The sequence below is a fragment of the Ostrea edulis genome, chromosome 6 (assembly GCF_947568905.1).
Source record: "Ostrea edulis chromosome 6, xbOstEdul1.1, whole genome shotgun sequence".
In the NCBI taxonomy this organism is placed as follows: Eukaryota; Metazoa; Mollusca; class Bivalvia; order Ostreida; family Ostreidae; genus Ostrea; species Ostrea edulis.
Window position 1 is genome coordinate 28,776,586 of NC_079169.1, and position 26,637 is coordinate 28,803,222.

The 26,637-nt window shown below is 35.0% G+C and overlaps 1 protein-coding gene and 1 long non-coding RNA gene across 9 annotated transcripts in view; one reads left to right on the plus strand and one right to left on the minus strand.

The window, feature by feature from the left end:
• The window catches only part of LOC125648390 (adhesion G protein-coupled receptor L3-like), a 58,652-nt gene extending 45,449 nt beyond the window's left edge, over window positions 1-13,203 (plus strand). For 2 of the 8 annotated variants that reach the window (XM_056142311.1, XM_056142314.1), the window contains exons 26-35: window positions 1,419-1,596; window positions 1,796-1,865; window positions 4,328-4,394; window positions 5,620-5,705; window positions 6,319-6,445; window positions 6,535-6,576; window positions 8,866-9,000; window positions 9,152-9,247; window positions 9,376-10,947; window positions 12,584-13,203. In XM_056142311.1, the coding sequence (XP_055998286.1) occupies window positions 1,419-1,596; window positions 1,796-1,865; window positions 4,328-4,394; window positions 5,620-5,705; window positions 6,319-6,445; window positions 6,535-6,576; window positions 8,866-9,000; window positions 9,152-9,247; window positions 9,376-9,453 (879 nt within the window). In that variant the 3' untranslated portion in view covers window positions 9,454-10,947; window positions 12,584-13,203. Of the gene's footprint in view, window positions 1-1,418; window positions 1,597-1,795; window positions 1,866-4,327; window positions 4,395-5,619; window positions 5,706-6,318; window positions 6,446-6,534; window positions 6,577-8,865; window positions 9,001-9,151; window positions 9,248-9,375 lie in introns of all 8 variants that reach the window. The other 6 variants (XM_056142313.1, XM_056142316.1, XM_056142317.1 and 3 more) reach the window with 6 other exon arrangements.
• Window positions 12,547-18,960, minus strand: LOC125648393 (uncharacterized). The gene is made up of 2 exons (XR_007360291.2): window positions 15,508-18,960; window positions 12,547-12,942 (listed from the first exon to the last, which is right to left on the minus strand). It is a non-coding gene; the product is annotated as an uncharacterized LOC125648393 (long non-coding RNA).
• Window positions 18,961-26,637: the final 7,677 nt, after the last annotated feature.

A 26,637-nucleotide genomic window follows, 5' to 3' on the forward strand; every position in this document is an offset into this window, starting at 1 on the left:
AGCTACTGGGCTGTAGAGACCCTCATATAGAGGAAGTGAAAATATAATTTTTCAGAGAAGAATGTCATAAACGTAGTTTTTGGATGATATCAATACGTACATTTCCGACTTCCTTGCTTTTTATTAAAGTAGCATCTGTCTATGTCAAAAAGGCAAACCTTTCATTTATCGTGGGGAGTGGTCGTGTAAATTGTCGAAAAAAAATGTACATTTTAATGCTGTTAATTTTGGAAAAGTTTTGTGATTTCGAATTTAATCAAAGTTCTTTGAAATTTTTGAGAACCCACCTTTGATTTTCACCATTTCTCGTAAATGATGTGACAGAATACGCCTTTTCGTTCTCCTTCACAGTAGTTAATATTGTCCTGAGAAGTTAATATAGGGGCATGGCAGAACATTTACTTGATTCTGCAATTTATTTTTGTAAGAGATTTGTAAAGCTCTTTAAAATTCAGAATGGGTTAGGTAAATCAGATTCATTCCTCCCATTGGCTAGGGTATTTTCAAAACATGCATAAAACTGAAACGTGATTTTGAAGATTTCTGTCTTGTGATAGGGAACTTTAGTATAAGTTTGATTACTAAATGTGGAAGGAAACGCCAAAATACACGTGTAAAATGGGTTTTACAAAACAATGTTATTAGCTTTGCCAGCTGGATCCAGTACATATTCATTCTGTTACTAATTCTTTCATCTCCTCTAGTTTACTAAACACAGAAGGATAGATTCTATGTGATTTCGATTTAACGTGTGAAACAGAAGTTCTTTATATCCTTGTTATATTTTTTATCAATTCTGACAAAGTGTCACGGTCTTCCTTTTCATATTTAGCTCATCGATTGGCATAATATCCGACATAGATAAGTCTCCCAAACGAATACTTTCTGTTGTAGCTAAACTTGTCCGGACTGGATTTCGGAAATGTTTAGACCGCAAGTTCACAATATTTTATGGTATGATAGGCCTATGTTTGTAGATGATCCGAAGTGTTTTTCATTTTGCAATATGTGGGAGGGAAAGTATATCAAAATGTGTTAGGCTTTAACATTTTTACTATTGAAGTGTATGGGAAAATTATATAGCACAGTTTTCAATACCTCAAACGTTTTCATTCTCCATGCCAATGAAATGTGTAAATAGGTGTAGGTAAGGATGGCAAAAATAACCCTGAACTTTTCTCAAACTGTCCGCTAAAAATGTCATTTGATACTGTCAAGAGTACAGAAGATAATACGTTCAGTAATTTAACTTGCAATTGTATAATTACAACCTTTGCACAGGATATAAGATAATTTTAAGGTACATTTCCTTAAAAATTAATGACAAACTAAGAAATTTACAAGTGATGAAGTTCCAATTGACTAAACACTGAAGAGAATCAAATCATACGATAAAATGTTTTTCGTATATTTCTCAGATTGTGTGCACAGTTATCACAGCCGTCATTCACTATCTTTTCCTGGTCACCTTCTTTTGTATGCTGGGGATGGGAATCTACTATTTCATGAGCATCACAGTCACCTACTATGCCCTGTATGTTGCAAACAATTTCAAATCAAAATCCAGAGTCCTCTGGTTCCTCATAGGAGGATGGGGTGAGTTGCATAAATAATCAATCAGGATGGGTAGTGTAACTGTGTTACTCTTGGAACATTTATTTATCTATAATCGTTTAGCTAATATGTATGTAAATTGATATAATGCTGTATTTTTATTTGATATAATTCTAACATGACGCACAGAACAACTGTACCACGTACATGTACCTTCATGGAATTCCGTGATTTATTTAAGGTATTCCTTTCGTGATTGCGGCATCGACTTTAGGAGGATTCTGGAGAAAGGGTTATCACCTTAAAAACTAGTATGTTGCATGTTAAATTCATATTTTAAGTAAAACAAAATCCCATTATCATTAGAAATATATAATATTGTTAATATATTTTATCGATGACAAGGTAAATCGATACTTCTCAAATAGAAAAGACAGCATGATTAAAGAGAAGTGGTAATATAAATGATACCAGTGACAGTTATATAACAGATTATATTATACAGAATATCTCCAATATAATACCAGTGACAGTTATATAACAGATTATATTATACAGAATATCTCCAATATAATACCAGTGACAGTTATATAACAGATTATATTATACAGAATATCTCCAATATAATACCAGAGACAGGTATATAACGGATTATATTATACAGAACATTTTCAGTATAAGACCGTGACAGTTATATAGCACATTATTTTATACAGAATATTTTCCCTCGCTGTCGGGACATGTCAACTGTTTCCGGTAAAATTCTCTGGTGTATTGATTAAGCAGGCATTAAATGACTGTTTTATTATCTAATGTATAACTGATGCCATAATTTTGTTAAAGGAAAGTTGAAGTTACATGTGCTAGTTTCATTATGCATTCAAATCCAAATTTGGAGGTGTTAATTACATAATTTGCATGAGCATCGTCTTTCAAAGGGGAGGGGAGGGGTATTTCAAATTCATAACAAACAAAGCCACCTACCTAAAAACTTATTCCCCCAGAAATTTACCCACATGTATTTTCCCCCTAACTTCAATCTTGTGTGTATGAGGGTGTGTGTGTCTTTCACTACATATATTTCTAGATGCACATAGTACTTTGTCTAGTTTGAACTTTTAACAAGACAGTGTGATTGCGTACATTTATCAAAATATCAACCAGTTTAAAAGAAAATATACCTTAAATCCTAATTAATGATTACTTTTCGTGTTTCTGTTCTGCTTTTCATCTAAAGAATTCTATATTTCATCATCGGTCGCTATTACGTAAACATAACAGAGGATTAAGAATCAAGTGACTTGCGTAGCCAGTACATAATGGGGTAGATAGATGACGTGATTGTGGTATCCTGCTTTGTTTTACGTAATGGCGAGGTTCACTAATTTAATTGATGATAAAATTCGGAATGAAAATCAAAGCAGAAGTATGCAAAATATAGTTATTGATTATCAATTTTAGGATACTGGTCGTGTTTTCTTTAAAAAAACAACTGACGGATACGTTGATAAATATATGCAATTACACCGTCTTGTTAAAAGTTCAAACTCAAAAAACCATGCACATCTAGAAAAATAAAACTTAAAAGAATTTTGAATCTGTATAACAAATCAGTTATAGACTACGTCCTCCGTCAACAGCTGTGTTGTTTCACCCTCGAACAGACCTGCTCCCATGGTGGAAAATCGGGTAAGAATAGGTTCTCAGTACCCCTTCCTTGTCGTAAGAGGCGACTAAATTAGGATGAGACGGCAAAAGCCGAGGTCCCGTGCCACAGCTGGTGTGGTACGATAACGTTCCATCTCTGCTCAAACGTCGTAAGTGCCGAACATAGGCCTAAAATTTGCAGCCTTTCTCCGGCGATGTTTACATCTTCATATGAGTAAAACATTCTCGAATAGGACGTTAAATAATATACAATCAATCAATCGAACAGATCTGATCACGTGGGGATCGAGGTTAGATTAGGTCCTCAGAACCCCTAGCTTGTTGTAAGAAGCGACTAAATGGGACGGTCCTTCGGATGAGACCGCAAAAACCGAGCCCCTGTGTCACAGTAGGTGTGGCACGATAAAAATCTCCCTGGAAAAAAGAACATAAGCGCTGAGCATAGGCCTAAATTTTGAAGTCCTTCACCGGCAATGTTGAAGTCTCCATATGTGTGAAAAATTCTAAAGAGGGACGTTAAACAATATACAATCAATTAATCGAACAGATCTGTTGCCCCCAGTCTACGCCTTTGGGGAACAGATTCGTCCTCGGGTCAAACAATACAGCTGTTGTCGTCGAACCCAGTCAATGACTGTATAATATTCATTGCATTACACACCCTGAAGTTTAACACTCGTTCCTAGACCAAAGTATTCCGCTCTCATATTGAACAGTTCGCTTCGATAAACGTTTCCTTCCTGTAAACCGTTCGTTCCCTCGTGGTCATTTGGAACTATTCTAGCATTTTCGAATCAATGTAGACCAACAAGACGCTCGGAAGGAGTTGAAAAACACTATCGTTCTTATTGCGGTATAGTTTTCTATTATGAAGTAACATTTTAGAGGAAATCACTTAGGAACCTGTGTTTGTGTGCATGCGTGTGTATACAGTGTATGTGTGTGTAACAATGTCTCTCTATGGAAAGAGTGCGTTCCTAAACCGTTCAACGTTCGTTCACCACTCCACTCGTGTAGCAATACGCTTCCATATTGAAAGTGTTGATAAGATATTAATATATAAACTTGAGCATTCTGAAAGATTAGTACGTAAATATCTTTGTAGTTGCTGGTTGTCAATGGAAAGTGGCTCCCTCTATCTGTTTATTATACCAGTTTGCCTCATTGCAGTGGTAGGTAACTCTGTAGAGCAGTTGGATCTCATATACATATAAAATAACGGTGTGATGTGCATGTTCCATATTGATAAAGTATTAAGAATATGTAATTACAAATAGAAAATCTTGTATGATTATAATTTCGCTTTTTTATTTAAAGCATTATGTACACATACCTTTAGACGGTATTAATTATCCATTTAAACTGATTTCACGGAGACTGAGAGGCGTGCTATATGAAAAAGGGAAGATAACGAACAGTGGTCAATCTCATCACTCCTATAAACAATAGAAAATTAAGAGATTGGCAAACGTAAACTCCTGGACATAATATAGATGGAGTCAGGGGCCAAGAAGGATGAAACATTTGCTGTCGATCGGTCACACCTGCAGTGAGTCATATCTTGATCAGGTAAACGGAGTAATCCATATTTAAAGTCAGTGTGTAAAGAATGGCTTAACAATTGGTATGAAACACGTGAGACAGCATTTGACCCAATGACAGGTTGTATTATCAAACTAGATCGTTACATCGACCATAGAATTTGCGAAATACTGAATTTAAACGAGACTGTTGAAAGCCCTGTAACATCAACTTAGACCGCAAAAACTGAAACCCTGTGTCACAGTAGGTGCAACACGATAAAGATCCCTCCCTTCTCAAAGGCCGTAAGCGCCGCGCATTTAGGCATAAATTCTGCAGCCCTTCACCGGCAATATTGACGTTTCTATATGAGTGAAAAATTCTTGAGAGGGACGAAAAACAATATACAATTAACTTATTTTTGTCAGCAGCCTGCCTCAATTCAAAAACTGATCATACGCAGAACAAGCTCTTGCATTTAGAATCAGTTGAGATATAAGCACCATATGCAGGTGATAATAGAACATTGCTTCATAAATATGAGAAGTTGACAATGGAGAAGCTGAAATCATCCCGTTTGTCATAGAGTTAAGTTGTTAGTTTGTTGTTAACATCAATATTCAATAACATATCTAAGTACTAAGCAGATGTGAAAGGCTCGATAGTGTCTTTTGTGTATGTATGACAAATAATAGAATGTTCAAAAGTCAATAAGATTTGAGCAGAAATGCTGTTTTGATGACTAGAACGTTCCTTTGATATATATATATATATATATATATATATATATATATATATATATATATATATATATATATACCACTAATGAATCGAGAAATCTTCGACTTAAAATTTGATGCATTGTTTTGATTTCAGTTGAACCTAATTATTATTGTCACCTTGATACGAGTGCTGCTTGCATCGAGTGCGATGACAAAATCATCAGTCCAAAAAAAGGCTGCGTACGTACATGTAAATAAATCCAGGAATATCAGTTAAGGAAGCTGGGAGGGGGCTATTTTGATTTTTAAAGATTCCTGGATATGATTTAATTTTGTAGCAGTTTATATATGTCTTAATAGCAAATACAACAAATTAAATGGTTACTTATAATGATACTCACATTGTAAAGAAATATTTCATCTTAGTGCTTATATACTATCATGTTGATTAAAGGGTGATATTATTATTATTTTGGCTGGGTTGATATGGTCTCTGCTTTATTGAAGTCTGTTTTATGATAATATAAGACATTTCTGTTCGTTAAAAATATAGAATGTACCGATCATTGACAATCCACGATATGCATATTCCAAACGAGATAATGTGCACCTTAGTAAGTGTTATCATACATGTAGGTGACAGTCACCCCTGATTGAGATATAGTGAGATTTGTGACGTACACGTTTTCATTGCAGATTTGTCAGTACTAAGCTACAATTTTATTAAGTTTCAAGAATCAATGTTTCAAATCTTAACTTCAGAATATTGATAGTGTATAGATAAACGGATTAATTAATATCATATTTTAAAGATTTTTGGTGTAAATATCCAATGCAATTATCAAATTAACAGGTCCGGACTGAGATCCCTTGGTACCCTGTTGCCAGTTCTGGGCGTTAATTGGCTGTTTGGGATGTTGGCTGTAAACGAAAGTGCAGAGTTTTTTCAGTTTTTGTTCATAATAAGCAATTCATTACAGGTATGTTACCTACATAAAGATAAAAGTAACTGTATGCCATTATTTATGTTATTTATTTCGTCTTCCTGTAAACGATATTACTTTTACAGGGTTTTTTCATATTCGTTTCACACGTGCTGATGAATAAAAAGGTAAGTATAATCTTTTTATGTTTAATCAGGACTTTATGTAACACCGTACATAAAGTATTGTTTCAGTTCTGTTTAGGTTTTGGACAAGTTCGATTCATTGTATCCATTACCATCACGGTATATACCCAGTGTCGCCCGTTGTTGTATATTCTCTAGAAAGCCTTCAGAAAATAAACATCCAGTTTTGTCCAAAACTGTTATCATGTAAAATATAACTAAGAAATTTGGAAATGGGGCAGTTGTGAATTGTATTTGGGAATTCTGAAATATCATGAAATCAATTGTTTTAAAATGCAGGTTTTATTCGTCTTATCTCCGAACACCAATCGTAGGTGGAGATAAAGAACAGTGATCAATCCAATAACTCCCGTAAACAATAATCTAAATCAATTCATGCTAGATAGCATCATTTCTTCTTGGGTCTATGTACACTCCGTGGCTACTTGTTTGTTCTCAAAGAAAAATGTCGCTTTTTATTTCAAACAAAACCATATTTGTTTTCGAAAATTTCTCCTGATCTTATTTCTGGCCAAATTTTGATGAAATAACAAGATGTGTTTATGAAATACTGATACCACCGTATGACAGCAAAGTAATTCTGGTACCAAAAGAAAGCTCAACACTTGTGAAATATGAAAGCGGTAGCACTAAGCATTCAAAAGTTATGGCAAAGGTTAAAGTTTTCAAACATAGCTCAAAATGGTTGGTACCGAAAAAGGCCTTGTCATAGAAATACATATTTAAAAATTGAAAGCCTTAGCACCAAGCATTCAAAATTATGACAAATTGATATGCCCCCGAATTTTTAAACCTAAAAAATATTCAGAGTATCATCTAATAATTTCAGAATAATTTTCTAATCTCTTATTATAGAAGTATGACACTTTTTGAAATATGGACTTTATATATTTAATTTTTTAATTTAAAAAATTAACATCGTGAATAAGTGTTATCTGGCTGTAATGTAATATTAAGAATTTTTTGTTTAAAAATTATGACAACTTCTGATGTTTCTAAACTCAATGTTGTTTATTTCATCAAAGTTAAGAAGAAATTGGCTAAAAGGGGAAATTTTGAAAAAAGATGGCTTTTCGTGAAATGTATTGGGAAATGTTCTCTGGAAACTAAATTTTGTCACGCAATTGTATATGCACAATATACATGTAGCTCTGTCATGCATATCACAAAGATGGTTATGTGAAGATTTGGTGGTATTAAACCAGACTGTGTAACATCACGAAATGCACTAAAACAGCGAAGACACTGCGTAAATCATGAATGAACTAAAAAAGCGAAGACATGCATTTTAACATACATGTGCTCTAGAATGAAAGGTGAAGATAACAAACAAGCCATACAAAATAAAGATTTGAGCAAGCACGGACCCCTGGACATACCGGAGGTGGTATCAGGTGCTTAGGAGTAGTAAGCATCCTCTTTCGACCGGTCACACCAGCTGTGAGCCCTATGGTCATGATCAGGTAAACGGAGTAATCCGTAGTCAAAATCAATGTGCCAAGAACGGCCCAACAATCGGTATGAAACACATCAAACAGCATTTGACCCGACGATATGGAGAAGCTAAAATCACCCCATTTGTCAATAATTGACTTGTCAGTTTGCCGTTAATATTCCTCTCAGAGAAATACAAGTTCAGTTTGCATTTCAGCTGGATTGGTCCATCATTGACCTACTTTGGGGCTAATAATAGGTCAGACAGTTTTCCGGGCTTTTTCATTACAGATACAGATATTGCCCTGATGTTTAGTCAAAGGCTTCCTCTCGGAGGAAGACAAGTGCAGTTAGCAGTTCAGCTGGATTAGCGCACTATGACTTACAGTAATTTAGGGGTAGAAGTAGTTCAAACAGTTTTCCAGATTTTTTTTTTTGGTATGGTCACAGGTATTCCTCTGAAATATAGTCACAACCTCTCTCTCAGAGAAATACATAATCTGTTCACATTTCAACTTAATTGGTGCTCCATGACCTACTTTAGGGCTAAAAATAGATCAAATGGTTTCCTGGACTTTTTATCATAGATAGATATTGTACAGACATTTTGTCACAACCTCACTCTCAGAGAAAGACATAATCAGTTCACATGTCAGATGGATTGGTGCACCATGACCCACTTTAGAGTTTTTCTATTCAAAATGTGTGTTGTATCAATTCAGAGTGCACAATATGCTTCCATGTTGAATTTCACTGTCCGACATGCGTATATTGTACCGTTTGCGGCACTCTTGTTTTTCTTTGGCATGGAATAATAATACAAATACTGTGTTTTAGTTGATGAAGAGTATGAAGTCCAGATACCCTGTTCTGGCTGTGCTGACTTTATCCACGGAGTCGAGCAAAAAGGACCCGACTTCTGTGTCCCGGACTCAGTCGTCTGGATCTGATGTTCCACTTAAGGGACTGGGGGTAAGAATAGCTTAGCTTACTCATGCCATCGATTTTTATTAAAGTAATACAGATGAAATACCATCTATTCACGAGAGTTACATACGTTATGTACATACACGGTAAACATAACAGAATCATTAACATTATGCTGAGGATTTTTTTCTTGCAGAAAAAGAAAAGAGCGTCAAAATTTGGGAAATTTTCCAAAAAAACAGCCAAAACTAAAAATGTCCAGAAATCTGACTCTTTTTTGACAGAAAAAACGGTATAGATCTACAAACTACTCTGTTACATATACCTCCCTTCAAATAACAATACACCATATTTCCATGTATGTCAAAAGTATGTGCACGAAGTGTGAATGCATTTTGAAGTGTTGCGTTAAATTTTCAGGACTTGACAATGTCGGAAGTCGAATCAAAGGAGAAGGAGTCAAATGTCTTATTAAAAGAAGAACAAACAGATGTCTGAATTATCCAAGATGTTATCTACATTCAATTTCATTTAGTACAGGAAAATTTATTGATACGAGTGACAAAGTGAGCCATCAACAATTAATTTCAAACAGATTTTTCTTATTTTCTATAATAATATGTATTTTTGGAAGATGCATTTCACATTATAAATTTTTAAAGTATCATTTACACAGCACAAGCATTGAATTTTACATACAAAGTATTCACCCAATTCATTATAGTACTGTTAACGTATATTCATACCTAAGGGAAGGTTATGTCATTCTATATAAATACATGTATATAAAAGGTGTGGGTTTTTTTTTTAAATATCGATCCTATATTCCGAAAATTATAACATAGAATATAGTGGGGGGAAACAATTTTCGAAAATTGATATGATGTAATTCTATGAATAAAAGTAGATGTTTAACTTCCACTACCGACTGGAAGTATGAAGTATTTAGAATAAAAACAGTTTGTTATACACCTTATTTTTGTCCTATATAAAACTATTACAATTTATGTTACATCAAGTCTACCCCATTTCTATTGGCGTATGTAAGTCACGTGATTCTTGGTCAGCTGCTTTGTTTACGTAATGGCGAGGTTCACACATTTAATTGATGATAAAATATACAATTTGTAAGATGAAAAGGAAAGGAAAACATGAAAAATTTAATTGTTAATTAGGATATTGGGTATGTTTTCTTTTTAAACTAGTAGATGCAGGGATAAAATTAATGTACGCAAACAAACTGTCTCGTTATAAGTTCAAAGTGCATCTAAAAACACCTACAAATGAAGGTGTATAACAAATCAGTTATAAACTGCGTCTGTTTTGCTTCACCCTCAAATTGATCGACCCGGTCAATATATGTAATAGGAGATTTTTGGTCTGTCTATCTACCTTTTTTATCCGAAAAAAAAACCCAACTGACCTTGGCCATAACTTTTGAACAGTTATAGTATTTCACGTGTACTCTTTGTGACAAGACCTTTGTTTTGGTACAAAAATGTTTTACCTCATGACCTTCACCTTGGAGTTTGATTTACATTTGAAAAACTTTATCCTTACTCACAACTTTTGAATGGTTAGTGGTAGATTTATTTCCCATATTTTATATGTATATTCCTTTTGACAAGACCTAAGTAACAAAACTTTTACTTCATGACCTTCACCTTGGAGTTTGATCTACTTCTAAAAAAAACTCTTAACCTTGGTCAAAGTTTTTTAATACTGATAAAGCTTTCATGTTTTTTGTGTGTATTTCTTTTGACAAGATCTTTCTTTTGGTACGAAATGTTTGACTTGGAGTTTTACCTACTTTTGAAATACAGTTGTACTAACATACACGTAGCCTGTAACATTTGAATGTTTAATGATACGACTTTCATATTTCACAGGTTTATTCCTTTTGATACGACCTTTCTTTGTTTGACCTAATGACCTTCACCTTGAAGTTTGACTAAATTTGAAGAAAAAAACCTTGTCCATGACGTTTGAATGGTTAGTGATAGGGCTTTCGTATTTCACATTTGTATTCCTTGTTACAATATTTTTCTTAGAGTTCCATACTTACTTTGCTGCCGTAGGTCAGGGGGATCAGCGTTTTACAAACACACCTTATTTCATTGAACGTTTGAAAGGATTCAACTCCTATGAGTACCTTCTGTACTATTTTAAGGTATTTGCAAATAGCTTGCTTAACCTGGGCCGTCAAACAATCGATATATATGTAGTAGAAGTTTTGATTATCTAAAGATACAATATTTGTTTCACACAAACACGTGGCCTGATTTTAATGTGTATCATACAAAGGGTCGTCTTTTGGGGACCCGTAATAAAACTCTGATATTCTCATCAGTTTACGTCATCATAAAAAGAGTGGAATGGATTTCTTTATGTCACTGATCTTTAAAGTTCTTTGAATCTAATAATATCCTTATAGGAGTTATAAATTATCACTGTCCCATGTCCTTCACCTTTTCATCATATACACGTAAAGATGCATAATAACAAACGTTTCGTTGAATAGCCGTGTTTCGAGTTACTCCGGAACACCCGGGATTTTTCGTATTTAGCCACGCCGGTCACGTGATATGAGCAAAATGTTCCACAGGGGTACTTCCGGTTAATTTTGTTTACACTGGTAACAAAATTGTTTTTGACAAAATATAGATTTTGCGGCACAAACTGTCGCAAATCAGATAAAGGATAGCAAGGGATATATATTTACTTGGGAAGATGTCAAAGTTTACCTTTTCCCAAACCCGGGAAAAGCGTTCACGCAGAGGAAACGATGGCGTCATTTGTGTAGAAAACCACGAGCAGCCGAAATTGAGTGCGATTATTACATTCCGTGAAAGCTGAACCAACAAAGAAACATCATTGTTCTAGCCAGTTTGCTTATATTAACTTTTAGGAAAACCAAGAGGTTTGTACTGACTCTTAAAAATATAATATAGACTGTGCAAAATCTTGTCAATCTTCAAGAATAGGTATACTTGTACCCTCATCCACATCTGAGCAGTGTATGTATTTTACAACGGTGTTCATATAACATTAAATAGAGAATTTCAATTATGAACTTATGGTTCAGGCTCATAAAAATTATGAAGCAATTTCACAAGGGAGTGAGAGGGGGGGGGGTATATATATCTGCTAATTAAATAAAATATGAGAACACCAGATAATATATCCCTACGGATCTATACTAGAATTTGCATGATCATTTATTCAAGCTCCATACTGATGGTTCATTCACTGCAAACTTTTGAATTATATCAAAGAACATTGATCTTTTCTCCAACTTTTAATACCAATCAAGCACAGGCAATATGCATCGCTTGGGGTCGAATTTACTATTAAAGAGTACTCTTTAATAGTAAATTCGAACACAAGTGATGCATATTGCCTGTGCAATCAAGGTACTTTACATGTACATCAGATATGTACATTTCCACTCAAACTACTTGTATACAAGAATGGAACCAGCTGAACATGAGCCAGGTTATATATTATATATTTGCTCTCCTACCCCTTTGATTCAGTACTGTGTAAGGAAATATACTATTGGGTATATATATTTCTTAAAAAGAATAACAATTTTCATTCATATTTTATTCAACATATATATACACAGGTTGATAACAATGGCTGATCTGCATATAATGACTGCTAGTTATTGGCTGGTATGCAGTGAAAGGGAGCTAAAAAGGAGTAAAAAGTTCATATCAGCCAGGTGAGAATTAATTTCTTCTTTTTTGTGTGTTATACATATGTAATTCTTTTCTTTTGCTGCTTCAAATCTTGTGTATTTGAAAATTTTCAGTCTAATATTTGGCAATGTTATAGGTAGTGTGGTTTAAATAAACCAGTGTTAAGGAATATCCAGTAATGGCATGACATCATGAGAGTTTGGCATACCGACATTCAGATGATTAATGATGAAACTGAAGACCTCAAGTGAAAGGCATGGAAAATTATCCTGTTCCCATTAACCTGGAAAAGAGGAGGGATGCCACAATATTGATAATAGACTTTTGTCAATTTGAGAAGCAAAGATGTAAAAAAAAAAATAAATAAATAAATAAATAAATAAATAATGCTGAAATTATAATTCATGTATTTGTTAAAAATACTGTTCACTGTACATACATGTATATTTTTTTTAACTTATTTGGAAATACATGAAGTAATTCATATTAAAACTGAATGTATGAGTTTTCATGATTTTTATCAATAAAGCTTACCATATTTATTGTACAAATATCTGATTTCCCCTATACATTGTAGTCATATGAGAGCTTGCTTGCATTCAGAGATATGACATCATGTATAAAGCCGAGTTAAACAACTTCAAAATCTACCCAACATGTTTTAAATGAACACAAAAGATTCTTCCTAATTTCTTCTCTCTTTTTTTCAATTTTGTTCATAAATTTATATTTAAGTCAATTCACCTTTTTCAAACTTTTGATGCATATGACGGATTTCCTCTGTATTGCTATATCTATCAGGCCCAGCACAATCTCTATATTTAACTATATAGTTTTATAAAGCTATTTCAAACAGCTTCATTAAGCTAGTTTCGATTAAATTTCTTAAGTGCAATGACACATAACAATATACATGTACTTTGAACTAACCACAACACTATTCTATGTATAGATCATATGTCATTTTAAGAATTTTCATGAAAAGAGAATTTCTTTTGTATTGATAACTGTCCACTGCCTTATGTGTGTCGAAGCTTTGATAAGTATATGATGACTTTACAATGTGGAATCTGTAACAACTTAATAATCCTAAACATTTGACAATTTTGAATCAAAATTCTTCCTAAGGTACATAGTTTAAGAAGCTTTTTTTGTTTACAGTGTGTTGTTTCAAGTACAAGGATGAAATATTTTCACTTAGAAATTAAATTTTTATGCTTTAAAAATATATTTGATAGAAGATTTGAAATAGTTATATCAAGCAATTTCAATTAGCTTTAAAAAGCTATATAGCTTGATTAGCATATTTATATAGCTAATTATACTAGAGATTGTGCTGGACCAGTCTATGAGCACATAATTGAAATTATGTTGCTGAAAGGAATTATAATATTACCTTAATCATGATCAGATATATATTTTGTTCAGTGATATAACTATGAACAGTAATCACAAATACCTACTGGATTGTGAAAAGTCAATAAAATGACTACAACAATAAATAGTCATGCTAAAAATTCTTCCAATTACATAAGTATATCATTAGAAGTCAAACTCCAAAGACTTAATTTGTAACACAAGTATTAGTTGAGAAATAATTATTTTCAAATTCAATCTAATTAAAATTAGATCTTTGATCCGCTCATGCAATTGCTACACAAAGGACTATACACCAGTTTCATAACAAGTGCAGTCTTTTCTTAGAGATCAGCTGAGCATAGTGAAGATTCAAGTAAATTAAAAGTCAAATCAATCTAATTAAAATTAGATCTTTGATCCGCTCATGCAATCGCTACACTTTGTGTATCGATTGCATGAACGGATCAAAGATCTAATTTTAATTAGATCGTTTCAAATTAGACAGCATATTGACTATACCCAAGTAGATAATTTTATCCTCACCCACATATGGCTATACCATTGCACTCAGAAACCCAGTCTAATTCAATTTAAACTAGCTTTAAATAATAAAGCCATTTCAAATACCTATAATATTATAGCTAATCTATTACTTTTCACTGTGTATTGTCATTATCTATATTTTATATCAATAATTATCAGGTCCAGTCCAAAGACTATTTATTCCTATGTAGCTACTTATAGCTACCTAGGTATTTAAACCTACTCCAGGTAGCTATTTTTACCTACGTTTTCCTTTACTTGCATTTTGTGGCCAAACGCAGGAACAGCGCAACATGGTGTGTACCAAATTTCTTGATTCACTTATACTGACAATGAATACCACAAAAATATTGGACAAAAAATGATTACTTTCAAATTTGCATCAATAACTGAACCCACTTCCATTCTCTAGGAACTTAGGATCAAAGATACATGATAAGAAGTCTAGAATGTTTTACAAATCTTTATTAATTTTAAAGTTAACATTCATGCACTCTTACATTAAAAGTTTTTGAGTCGATTTTTCATGCAATTTTCTCTACATTTTCCACCCTCGTAAAGCATTTAAATTTACACTCCGAATTTTGTCATGCACATGTACAACATGATACATAAAACGACTGACCTGTTTAAAAGATGTGCCTTAATTATTATTTATTTATATCTTTAAAAACATGTAAAAGTAGGTAAAACTAGCTACTTTAAGTAGCTTTAAATACCTAGGTAGCTATTAATAGCTACGTAGGTAGAAATAGTCTTTGGAATGGACCTGAATATATATGTTACATGTTTATGCCCATTTTGGCCCTGATTTGGTAACGTAAATTCTATTTCACATAGGCCCTATAGACCGTACTGGACCTAATGCCTGCTTTAAATGAAGCAGTGCACATTGTGTTTTGTTTAATCATATATATATATAATGTCGTCATAATTTTCATTTTACCAGTTTGACAGGTTTCAGTGAGTCTAATACGTTCTTTTCCTTTACCCCTCCGGTTACTAGACAGCTGGGCCGGGCCTTGTGTGAGTTACACGACATCGTCTTCTGTTCTTCACGAAGTCTTTCGTTGTATTTCGTAGATCAATAGTAGCTTATCAAACGCTCATAAACAAATATGTACCGCATACACCCCAAACTATTAAATGTGTATTTCAATTTCATGATGATCGACAAAATTAAGCCTAGGCCTAATACACGAAGTGTCGACTGTTGGTAAACAAAGGTAAACAACGATAAACCGGAAGTAACCCTGTGGAACATTTTTGACGCGGCGTGACTAAACACAGAATAAACACTGTGTTCCGGAGTAACTCGAAACACGGCTATTGTAATTATATATATATATATGTGTGTGTGTGTGTGTGTGTGTGTGCACTAGTTTACGTAATACATTGCACTGATTTTACACAAGTATGGTTTAATATTACGATCATCGAGTTCGTATGCATGTTCTTTTCCAGAGACTTTATTTTTCAAAGATATATTTTTTTTAAATATTAGGAAACCTTCACCATTTCTACATGTATCAAATACTGTTTATTACTTGATGTATTATGGAAACAACAACTTTATTAAAGATTAAAGTGACAAGGCCTCCTCAAACTCGGGCATTTCCGTCCACATGACACCTCGCAAGACAGCGTTCCAAGATTTTCCAAATTTCTTATTCAGTGTCCTTAAATTATCTTATTCGTAAAACCTTCAAACAAATAGGAATAGGATTTGTATGCAAAGTACCACTCCTGCAAAGATGGTCAGGTTTGGATGAAAAACAAAATGTAGGAACCAAGGACTTGGTTAAAGTTTTCATTCCTGTAAGATTAATTAGTGTAAACAAGGGTAAACAAATATGCACACAAAAAACATAATTCCAAACTTCCTTGTCTTGGTTTCACTTGGGGATGTTAAAATGAGTTCACTTGAAATAAACGATTCTACTTCATTTTATGAAGCTTCGAAAACTCTCTCGTCTTATGTTTAATCATTTCGTTATTACTTTTAGTAAGCTTTCAAACATTTTGTGTGCATGTTGTTTGTTCACAAGAAAAGTAGAAAATTCATGCTTACTATATTGGATATTTCCATGTACCTACAGATAGTATGGTTTGAAATGTTAACATGTGAAAGGTACATTTGTGAGATTATCAGGAACTAGTTCACAATGTAGAAATGTTTATAAAGAATTATGTAGTTCCGATAGATTGCGCGGTACTTGTATGTAAGGATGTACTTTTATGATTACTTTTATATGGATTGTAAAGTCAACTGAATGTTAATTTCTATGTTTCGCTGTAGACTATAATGCTAAGCTTAATTGTATTAAACAAAAATGAACAAAAACATGTGTGGATCTTTATTTTGCCTCTGTTACTGAATTATGACAAGAATGCGTTCTAGTTGTTCTGATTAAAATTAGCTGTTTCAATACATCCTCGCTTTCCACAACGTTGTAAGAAGCGGTGGCGTATTAAACCAGTAATGTTTTATTTAAATCGGTAAAAAAAATTTACATTCAGATTCTTTATTTCCTTAAGCTATACAGCTCATCGGTTATAAATACAAAATATCTACAAATAAGATAGTAGAGGGTGAGTAGACATACAGATACAATATTGGGGATATAAAATCAATGCATTTCAACATACATATAACAATACACGTGAATAATATGTCGAAGCAGGTACAGAATTTATAAGTTCATGAAGATCGAAACTTTGTAGCCTGCTGTAGGATCTCTCCTAAATTATTGAGTTCTTTTGTATTATTTACACTAAGAAGTTTTACTAATTTAAAGACACTGGGTTTCTTGTGATAATTTTTTGTTGTTGATATATTTAATTCTTAAACCGTTGTAAAAAGGACATTTTAAAATAAAATGAAATTCGTCTTCTAACTCATTTAGGTTACAAAATGTACAAATCCTATTAATTGAAGATTGCAGCCAATGATAGTTACTTTGTCTGCCTTTTCACAATGTTATTGAATTATCTTTCAGCCACTTGTGAGAATTGAAAACACCAATTGTACTTTACATTAATTTATTAAGCAATGACATCATAAAAACATAATACACAGTGTTGGATGATACTGGCCGCAAAATTTAGTAGGAGTCAAGGGAGACAACTAGGATACCATAAACCAACGGGCAAACTAGTGGCCTCGCTTAGATGCGAGTGCCATGGAACCCCATGCCTGACACGCATGGTGGCTAGGCCCACAAGCTGCTCAGCTTTTACACCCTGTCTCTGGCTTGCTACCTGGTTTAGAACTTTAACACCAACCAGCCTGTAGCCTCTCCTCCTTTTATAGAGGTAGAGGGGGTCTGAGCACTGAAATGCTGCAGACCCCAAGCAGTTTCCAGTTATTCTAAACATTTGCTCAATGGCATTTAACTTCCATATAACTTAATATACACAGCCATGAGACATCCCTCATGCTTTGATGCAGATGGGCAGAGACAACAGGTTAAGCTTGTACAGGAATGATGTCTCCCTTGACCCCGCCACAAACATCGATATGATGTTCCCCACCAAAATTGCTTAGATTATATCTATCTACTAAATTAATGACCGGTTATAGGAACCGACCAGAAATGACAAGATCCTGCAAACTATTGAGGAGGAAAAATTTTGCCCTTTCCCCCCAAAATAAATTCCAAACCACCCTGTATATAATTAAGTAGGCCTAGTTTGCATTTTCAGCAATGAGATACATCATACCTAAATAAACATGATGTTTGATGAACATTGATATTTGTCATGAACCATGCAAGGTAATTAACTTCAGACGTAACAAATTTTGTAATAGCCTTATTAACCTTGCCTTAGCAATATTGGGTAACAGCAGATGTGCTGGTCTCACCTGAAAATTGTTTAGTATTACGAAATGAGTTTAACTTTCGAATGAACTTTGGCCGGTCAAATATAGTAGCCAAAATTCCTGACTGATAATGCCCCAGGAGGATTCAGGATTGCTAGCTTTGCGGAGACGGTATTGCTCGTCGTATTTGTACCAGGCTTGGGATCTAGTGGCAGCTAATCTGATGTCTCGCATGTATAAAAACTCCTGGGCCCGAGCTCTGTATTTTTCCAACATAACACTCATGTAAATCATGAAGGCATTAGTCCATCTTTCAATTGTCAGGTATGAACCCACATTAGACCTGACAATGCAGTTTTCCATCCCTGATTTTAATTTCACCTTGCCCCCCCCCCAAACTATTGTCAATCTCTTTTGCTGATTTCAACAGCAAACCTAAATCAACAAATTGCCCATCCCAAATTTTTTGCTTCAGTTTCAAAGGGATGTGTTGACCTACATTATCAAAGTAGCTAAATTCTGGTACAGGGGTGAAGTCAGCAACATTTAAATCTACAGAAAAATCAGAGTTACCAATATTACCAAAGTTGGCACGCCCAAACTCCCCCAAATCTGGTGCAGCCTCGCTCCCCGGCACGCTCTCTGAGGATTTCTGGTGCTGGAAGGGGGGATGGTTATCTCTCACTTCTACAGTTCCAGGCTTTTGCTGCCTAGTGTTTTGGCGAGACTTTTTTTTGGTCCTCTGTCCCGAGCTGGAGAAACCATTCCCCCATCTCTTTTTTTCTCTTTGGTGGCATGGATTGGCCTTGATTGTGAAACGTGTTGTTTTTGCTTCCACTTGAGTGGGATGTAAAGAGGAAGAGGAAGTTGCAATACTAGTTAACTCCTCCTGATGCTGACTTTCTTAAAATAAGTTAGCTTGTACCAAGTTAAGTCCTATTGTATAATGCTATTCACTCATTTAAATGAGATTATCTCATATCCATGTCAATAATCTATATTATTTCTTGAAATATTTTATGACTGCCCTTCTCAATGTTCAAAGAGTGTGAAGACGTCCGAAACTTTGTTATATATTTCCTTCCATTGGGATCAATCGGTTTTTTTAAAGATGGAACTGTAAACAAAAATTATCAATAAGGTGTTGATATAAAAAACATTTTGGTGAATTTACAAAAGATGAAAAAATATTTTGCTTATATATATCTAACAAATTTTGTTCAATTACCTTGTATGTATTCTGGCCAAATCCCGATTCTTCCCATACCTATGTTAATCCCAACTCAGACAATTCTTGTTTTATACTTATAACCCAACTGTCTTTATTCAAAATCATGTCAATCTGATTAAAACCAGATCCTGAGATTCGCTCACTTAGATCGCTACACTAGGTGTGATCTAAAGTGAGCGGATCTCAGGATCTGGTTTTAATCAGATTGAAATAATGTAATCAAAACATTGTTTTAAAATACAGTTATTTGTATTTCTAAGTTTTAACCAGTATTTAAAAATGCACATTTTTCTTCTGACATATAGAGGTAACCGTCCTAATTCACAATAGATAACATTATTATTAATTTCTGTTATTCAAAACACCAGTAAACAATTTACCAAAGCAACTAACAATAGAAATGCCTCTGTAATTATTGACATCATTAATATCACCTTTTTTATATAAAGGAACAATACAACTTTTTGTCCATACTTCAGGATATAAACCGGACTCTAAAATTTTATTAAACAGCTTGTATAATATAGGCATCAAAATATCTTAACAAACATTAAAAACTTCGTTCATTATAAAGTTCTCGCTACAACTTTTGTTTAATTTCAACTTTCCAATTACTTTTTTCTTTTAATTACATGTAATTTCTTTGTCCAATTCATCATACACAACTTCATTATCATATGCAGCGCTAGTATTATCTGAAGGATTATTTATATTGTTTTGGATAAGGTCCTTGAAGAATGTGTAGAAATCTTCATTAGTTAGATTACTATTTAAACGTTTGCTTTTTCTTTTTGAAAATAAACTATACAAATGCTTTGGATTCCGTTTCTTTAAATACTCTAATTTAAAGATTTAACTTTATGGTCTAGTGACATTAAACGTATGCCAGATATCTGAAACGTTACAGGTGAATGATCCGAAGAAATATTAAATTTACCTGTACAAAAATCTATAATACTGTTACACGTGTTATTTTCTGTTAATAAATAATCTATGGTACCGTTTCCTCTAGAACAATAAAATGTAAAATCACCTGTCTCATCACCTGTGTCATCACCTGTGTCATCACCTGTCTCATCACCTGTCTCATCACCTGTGTCATCACCTGTGTCATCACCTGTCTCATCACCTGTGTCATCACCTGTCTCATCACCTGTCTCATCACCTGTGTGTCTACCATTTACAATTCTTAATCCTGATGATTTACATAAATCTAACAATTGTCGACCAAAATTATTTATTTGTTTACCGAGTAGACATTGCTGTCCATTATTTTTAAGAATGGACAGATACTGTCCGTTCTTAAAAACAAGAGATGTTTGTAAAACACATATGCCCCCCCATGGTGCAAAATTGAAAAGGTTATACACACACACATCATTTAATTGAGAGTAGTATCATCAATTCAAAATATTCAGCAGACAATATCTTCCTATGTCAAGAGTGGATTGACCATGTGACCTAAAAAGCAATAGGGGTCATCAACTCCTGAAGATGTACCAGTGTACCAAGTTTGATGTCTGTCAAGCAAAGGGTTCTCAAGATATTGAACGGACAGTATATTCCTATGTACAGTTTAACCCTTGACCTTTGACCACGCGACCTCAAAATCAATAGGTGTCATCTTCTCCTGAAGATGTACCAGTGTACCAAGTTTAATGCCTGTCAAGCAAAGGGTTCTCAAGATATGGAGCAGACAGTATATTCCAATGTCCAGTTTGACCCTTGACCTTTGACCATGTGATCTGAAAATCAATATGGGTCGTCTTCTCCTGAAGACGTACCAGTGTACCACGTTTGATGTCTGTCAAGCAAAGGGTTCTCAAGATATTGAACGGACAGTATATTCCTATGTCCAGTTTGACCCTTGACCTTTAAACATGTGACCTCAAAATAAATAGGGGTAATTTTCTCCTGAAGATGCACCAGTGTACCAAGTTTGATATCTGTCAAGCAAAGGGATCTCAAAATATTGAACGGACAGTATATTCCTGTCTAGTGTGACCCTTGACCTTTGACCATGTGACCTCAAAATCAATAGTGGTCGTCTTCTCCTGAAGTCGTATCAGTACCAAGTTTGATGTCTGTCAAGAAAAGGGTTCTCAAGATACTGATCAGACGTCAAGTTTGACCCTTGGCCTTTGACCATGTGACCTCAAAATCAATAGGGGTCATCTTCTCTTGAAGATGTACCAGTATATCAAGTTTGATGTCTGTCAAGCAAAGGGTTCTCGAGATATTTAACGGACAGTATATTCCTATGTCCAGTTTGACCCTTGACCTTTGACCATGTGACCTCAAAATCAATGGGGGTCATCTTCTTCTGAAGATGTACTGGCGTACCAAGTTTGATGTCTGTCAAGCAAAGGGTTCTCTAGACATTGAATGGTCAGTATATTTCTATGCCCAGTTTGACCCTTGACCTTTGACCATATGACCTCAAAATCAATAGGGGTCATCTACTCCTTAGGATGTACCAGTGTGCCAAGTTTGATGTCTTTCAAGCAAAGGGTTCTCAAAATATTGAGCGGACATTATATTCCTATGTCCAGAGTAGATTGACCCTTGACCTTTGGACCTGAAAAACAATAGGGATCCTCTTCTACTCATGACTAACCCACATATGAAATATCATTATCATCAAGTGAATGGTTCTCAAGATATTGAGCGGACAACACATGGTCTACAGACCGACCGACCGACCGACCGACAGGTGCAAAACAATATGCCCCCTCTTTTTCAAAGGGGGGCATAATAATGGACAGTAATTGTCAACTTATTGGACAGTGTCAGGTAAACCCGAAAACTTATCATACACTTACAGGTACACTGAAAACAAAAATGAAACATTTTTCATATGGAAACAAATTTAATTTTAAAGTTTCTTAATATCAGAAAATCCCTGAAAAACTGAAACGAATATATCGTCTTTTTTCTGTAACCCAACTTCAAAATTCACCAATTGAATTAAATTCCATTGGTCATTATTATCACATCAAAACTGAAATTTGAAAAACGTATTTCCCTGCTGAAATTGAATTTCTCTGGATCCGGATGCATACTCTGGAACCTCTTCACAACGCCTCTTTTTGATGTTTTCCTTATCATCATCACCATTATTTTGACTTCCATGAATGATTTCACTACATTTTTCGAGATGGGGATTCTCGGTTCTTTTATAAGAACGAAGTGCTGATGATCGATCTCCGGTTTTTTCTGCAATCAATTGTTCATCAACTCCAGCATCGTACAGTCGTGCGGCTGCTGTTGCCCTTAGAGAGTGGTTAGTGAAATGGCCTTTAAATCCCGCCTGTTCACACAGCTTACTGACGGTTTTCTGTAAATTATGAACACCAACGGGAGCGTCTGCGTACCTGGATGCTGTAGTATATGTCAGTGGTCTTAGGTAAAGAGCGTCACATTTTCCACCTGCAGGCCTAAAAATATTCAAAAGCAAACTTTTAAAAGGAGAAAAACACATTTTGCATTAAAATGCATATCAGATATATGAATAATACACTTGTCTCAAACTTAGATATTTTTCATAAGTCAATACTGGGCATCGTTCACGTACAATTTTGTTCTGGTAAGCACGTGTCATTTTCGGTTGAAGGTGTTTATGTTGAAGACCCCCCCCCCCCCCTGTTAGTTTTGGACACATCTTCTTTATATTCCAAGTATTTGGTTCCATCTGGCTCAGAACATTCTAATTTGACTGTTAGTGCTGCATCGTAGATTTCTATGTTCCTGGCCAGCTCGGAGAGTGAAATGTAGGCCCAACTGGAAAATCAATGTATCCAAGAGCTGCTGAGAGGAGTCTCTTCCCAAGATTCCCTTACACCACATCATATTTTCTTGTTCTGTTGTTATTATCTCTGCCTTCTTTTTGTCTAACCCAAGACCGCGACTGGATAATTCTTTCATTTTAGAGTCTAATACACTTTGTAATCCCTGGTACTTTTTGTCATCTAGAAATCTGACAAAACGCACCTTCTTTCTCATAAAATGCTGAATTGAACAATCGATTTCATATATGGTATTTGGCTTTTAGTCCTCCCCTGATTTGTTCTTTACTTCAGCCACAAAATAACTCAGACACCTATCAATTTCCTCATCTTTCATCTTCATAATATCTTGATAAATATACGAGTCTGCATTTGGTTTTTTCTTCTTTCTGTCCTCTTGCCAATTTTCAAAGAGATTTAAGGCCCATTTACTCTTAGATTCCGTTTTCTTTGACAAACCGCTTCGTATCAACGCGTCTAAATCCTGTTGATTTAACGGTTTTACGAATCTTGAAATACTTTCAAGTTAAATAAGATTTACAAAAGATTATTATACCTCCTCCCTTTATAAATTTTCTTGGAAAAACAAATTTATCATATCCGTTAAGTTCCACAATATCATCATCATTCAACCAACACTCACTCAAAAATATCAAATCATAACCATTAATTGTAGAAACAAAATCGGAGTTTGTCAATTTGTCACCTAATGACCTGCAATTATTCCATGAGATAATGGAAATGCCACTCACCGCATGCCCCTATGCTTCGGACGGACCCTCACGATCAGTAGGGGTGTGACTATGTGAAGTACGATCGGAAACACCTTGGTTAGCACCGTGTGCCAATCTATGCGGATCAACAATGTCATTATGTTGCGCGGGTATTGTCGCTTAAATTTAAATTGGTAAACTGTTTCACACCTGTACACAATAGCAAACCATAGTTAAATTTAGTTGTTTATTAGTAAACAATATTTGAAAACAATAAACTCCAATTCACAATTGTAAAATATAATATACATCTGTCAATCACAGTTTAATGTTGGAAACTTGCATCCCTTTTGTGATCACGTGGATCGAACTTTCCGCCAACTTGAAACAACACTAGAGGAGGAACTAGGCTGAAGCTAGCAGTCACTAACCTGCAGCCAATGAGGCCATAGAAGCAAGCAGCCAATACGAAAGTTCATCAAAGTACTGCGAGTACTCAGACGGAATATTAAAAGTAACACATAATAAATCAAAATTGATAATTTTTCAAACAACTAATCAACAAATTTTTAATTACAGAGTTTCATACTTGAAGGCAATTGAGCTCATCTGAAAGTTTCTGACGTTACATCACATAGGGGTTATAATAGAAGTTAATAACAAATTAATCTTTGAAGATTCCACAAAAGGAGTATGCAGGCATGGAAGTGGGATCCTAGGACTATCATTTTCCGCCCTCAGTTTGGGGCTATAGGGGTACAACCTGGGGCCACCAAACTTTCACTTTGGGATCACTTTTTAGACCTCTCTAATAAATGACTATAGGGTGTTGGAATAAAACAAAACTGATAAAGGACTAGAAAACAATGAAGTCAAACATATAGAACCTTTAAAAGGCGTCACATAGGCCTTTAAGGGCAATTAAGCTCACCTGAAAGTTCCTAATCTTACATCATGTAGGGTCATGATGAAGGCTAATATCAACTTAATCTTTGGAAGAGTCCGCTAAAAGAGTACATATATATAGATAAGGAAGGGGACCCCTAGAACTATCATTTTCCACCCTCAGTTTGGGCTGTAGGGGTACCACCTGGGGCCTCCCAAGGGTGAGGCCACTTTTCAGATCTCTTTAATATTGACTATAAAGTGTTGGAATAAAACAAAACTGATAAACGACCAGAGAACAATCAAATCAAACATGTATAACCCCATAAAGGCTAATAACAATTTAATCTTTGAAGAGTCCGCTAAAAGTGTATACAGGCAAGGAAGGGGATCCCAAGGGTTATTATATTCCACCCCCAGTTTGGGGCTATAGGGGCACTATGCAGACCTCTCTAATAACTGACTAAAGGGTGTTGGAATAAAACACTGATAAACGACTAAAGATTGATTGATTGATGTTTTCCACCACACTAAACAATTTTTCAGCTATCTGGTGGCGCCCAGTTTTTATTGGTGGAAGAGAGAACCCAGATACAATGTACCTGGGAAGAGACCACCGACCTTCCGAAAGTAAACTGGGAAACTTTCTCACTTACCGGCGCGGGCAGGATTCGAACCCGCGCCGACAGAGGTAAGAGGCCGCGGGATTTTGAGCGCGATGCTCTAACCACTCGGCCACGGAGGCCCTTTACGACTAACGAATAATGATGTCAAACACATACAACCCTTAAAGGGGGTCATACAGGCCTTTAAGAGTAATTGAGCTCACCTGAAAGTTTATCATTTTACATCATGAAGGATCATAATGGAGGCTAATAATAACTTAATCTTTGAAGAGTCCACTAAAAGATTATGCAGGTAATAAAGGATTCCCCTAGAGCTCTCATTTCCCACCCACAGTATAGGGTTGTACAGGTCCCACCTGGGGCCAAAGGGTTGGGCCACTTTGCAGATCTATCTAATTATTGACTAAAGAATGTTGGAATAAAACAAAACTGATAAACGACTAAAAATAATGAAGTCAAACACATAGAACAGCAAAAGGGGGTCAGGTAGGCCTATAAGAGCAATTGAGCTCATCTGAATATTTATGATTTTACATGTTGTAGGATCATAATGGAGGTTAATAACAATTTACTCTCTGAAGAGTCCACAAAAAGGATTATGCAAGTAAGGATGAGGATCACTAGGCCTATCATTTTCCGCCCTCAGATTGGGACTGTAGGGTACCAAATGGGACCTCGTGAGGGTGGGTCCATTTTGCAGACCTCTCTAATAATACAGTAATTGAATATTGGTTGATCTAATGAAACGAAACTGATATACGGATAGAGAGCAACGAAGTCAAATATACAGAACCCTTGAAAGGGATCACATAAGCCTTTATGGGCAATTAAGCTCACCTGAAAGTTCCTGATTTTATATAATGTAGGGTCATATTATTTACGAAGGCAAATAACAACTTAGCAATTGTCTGGACTGCCTTGGCCACAGAGACTTGGGCCTCTTGTTTCTCCCCAGAAAGCCCGAACGTCACGGGGACTGTCTTCTCTCCCATGAGTATCATTTCCTAAATCTA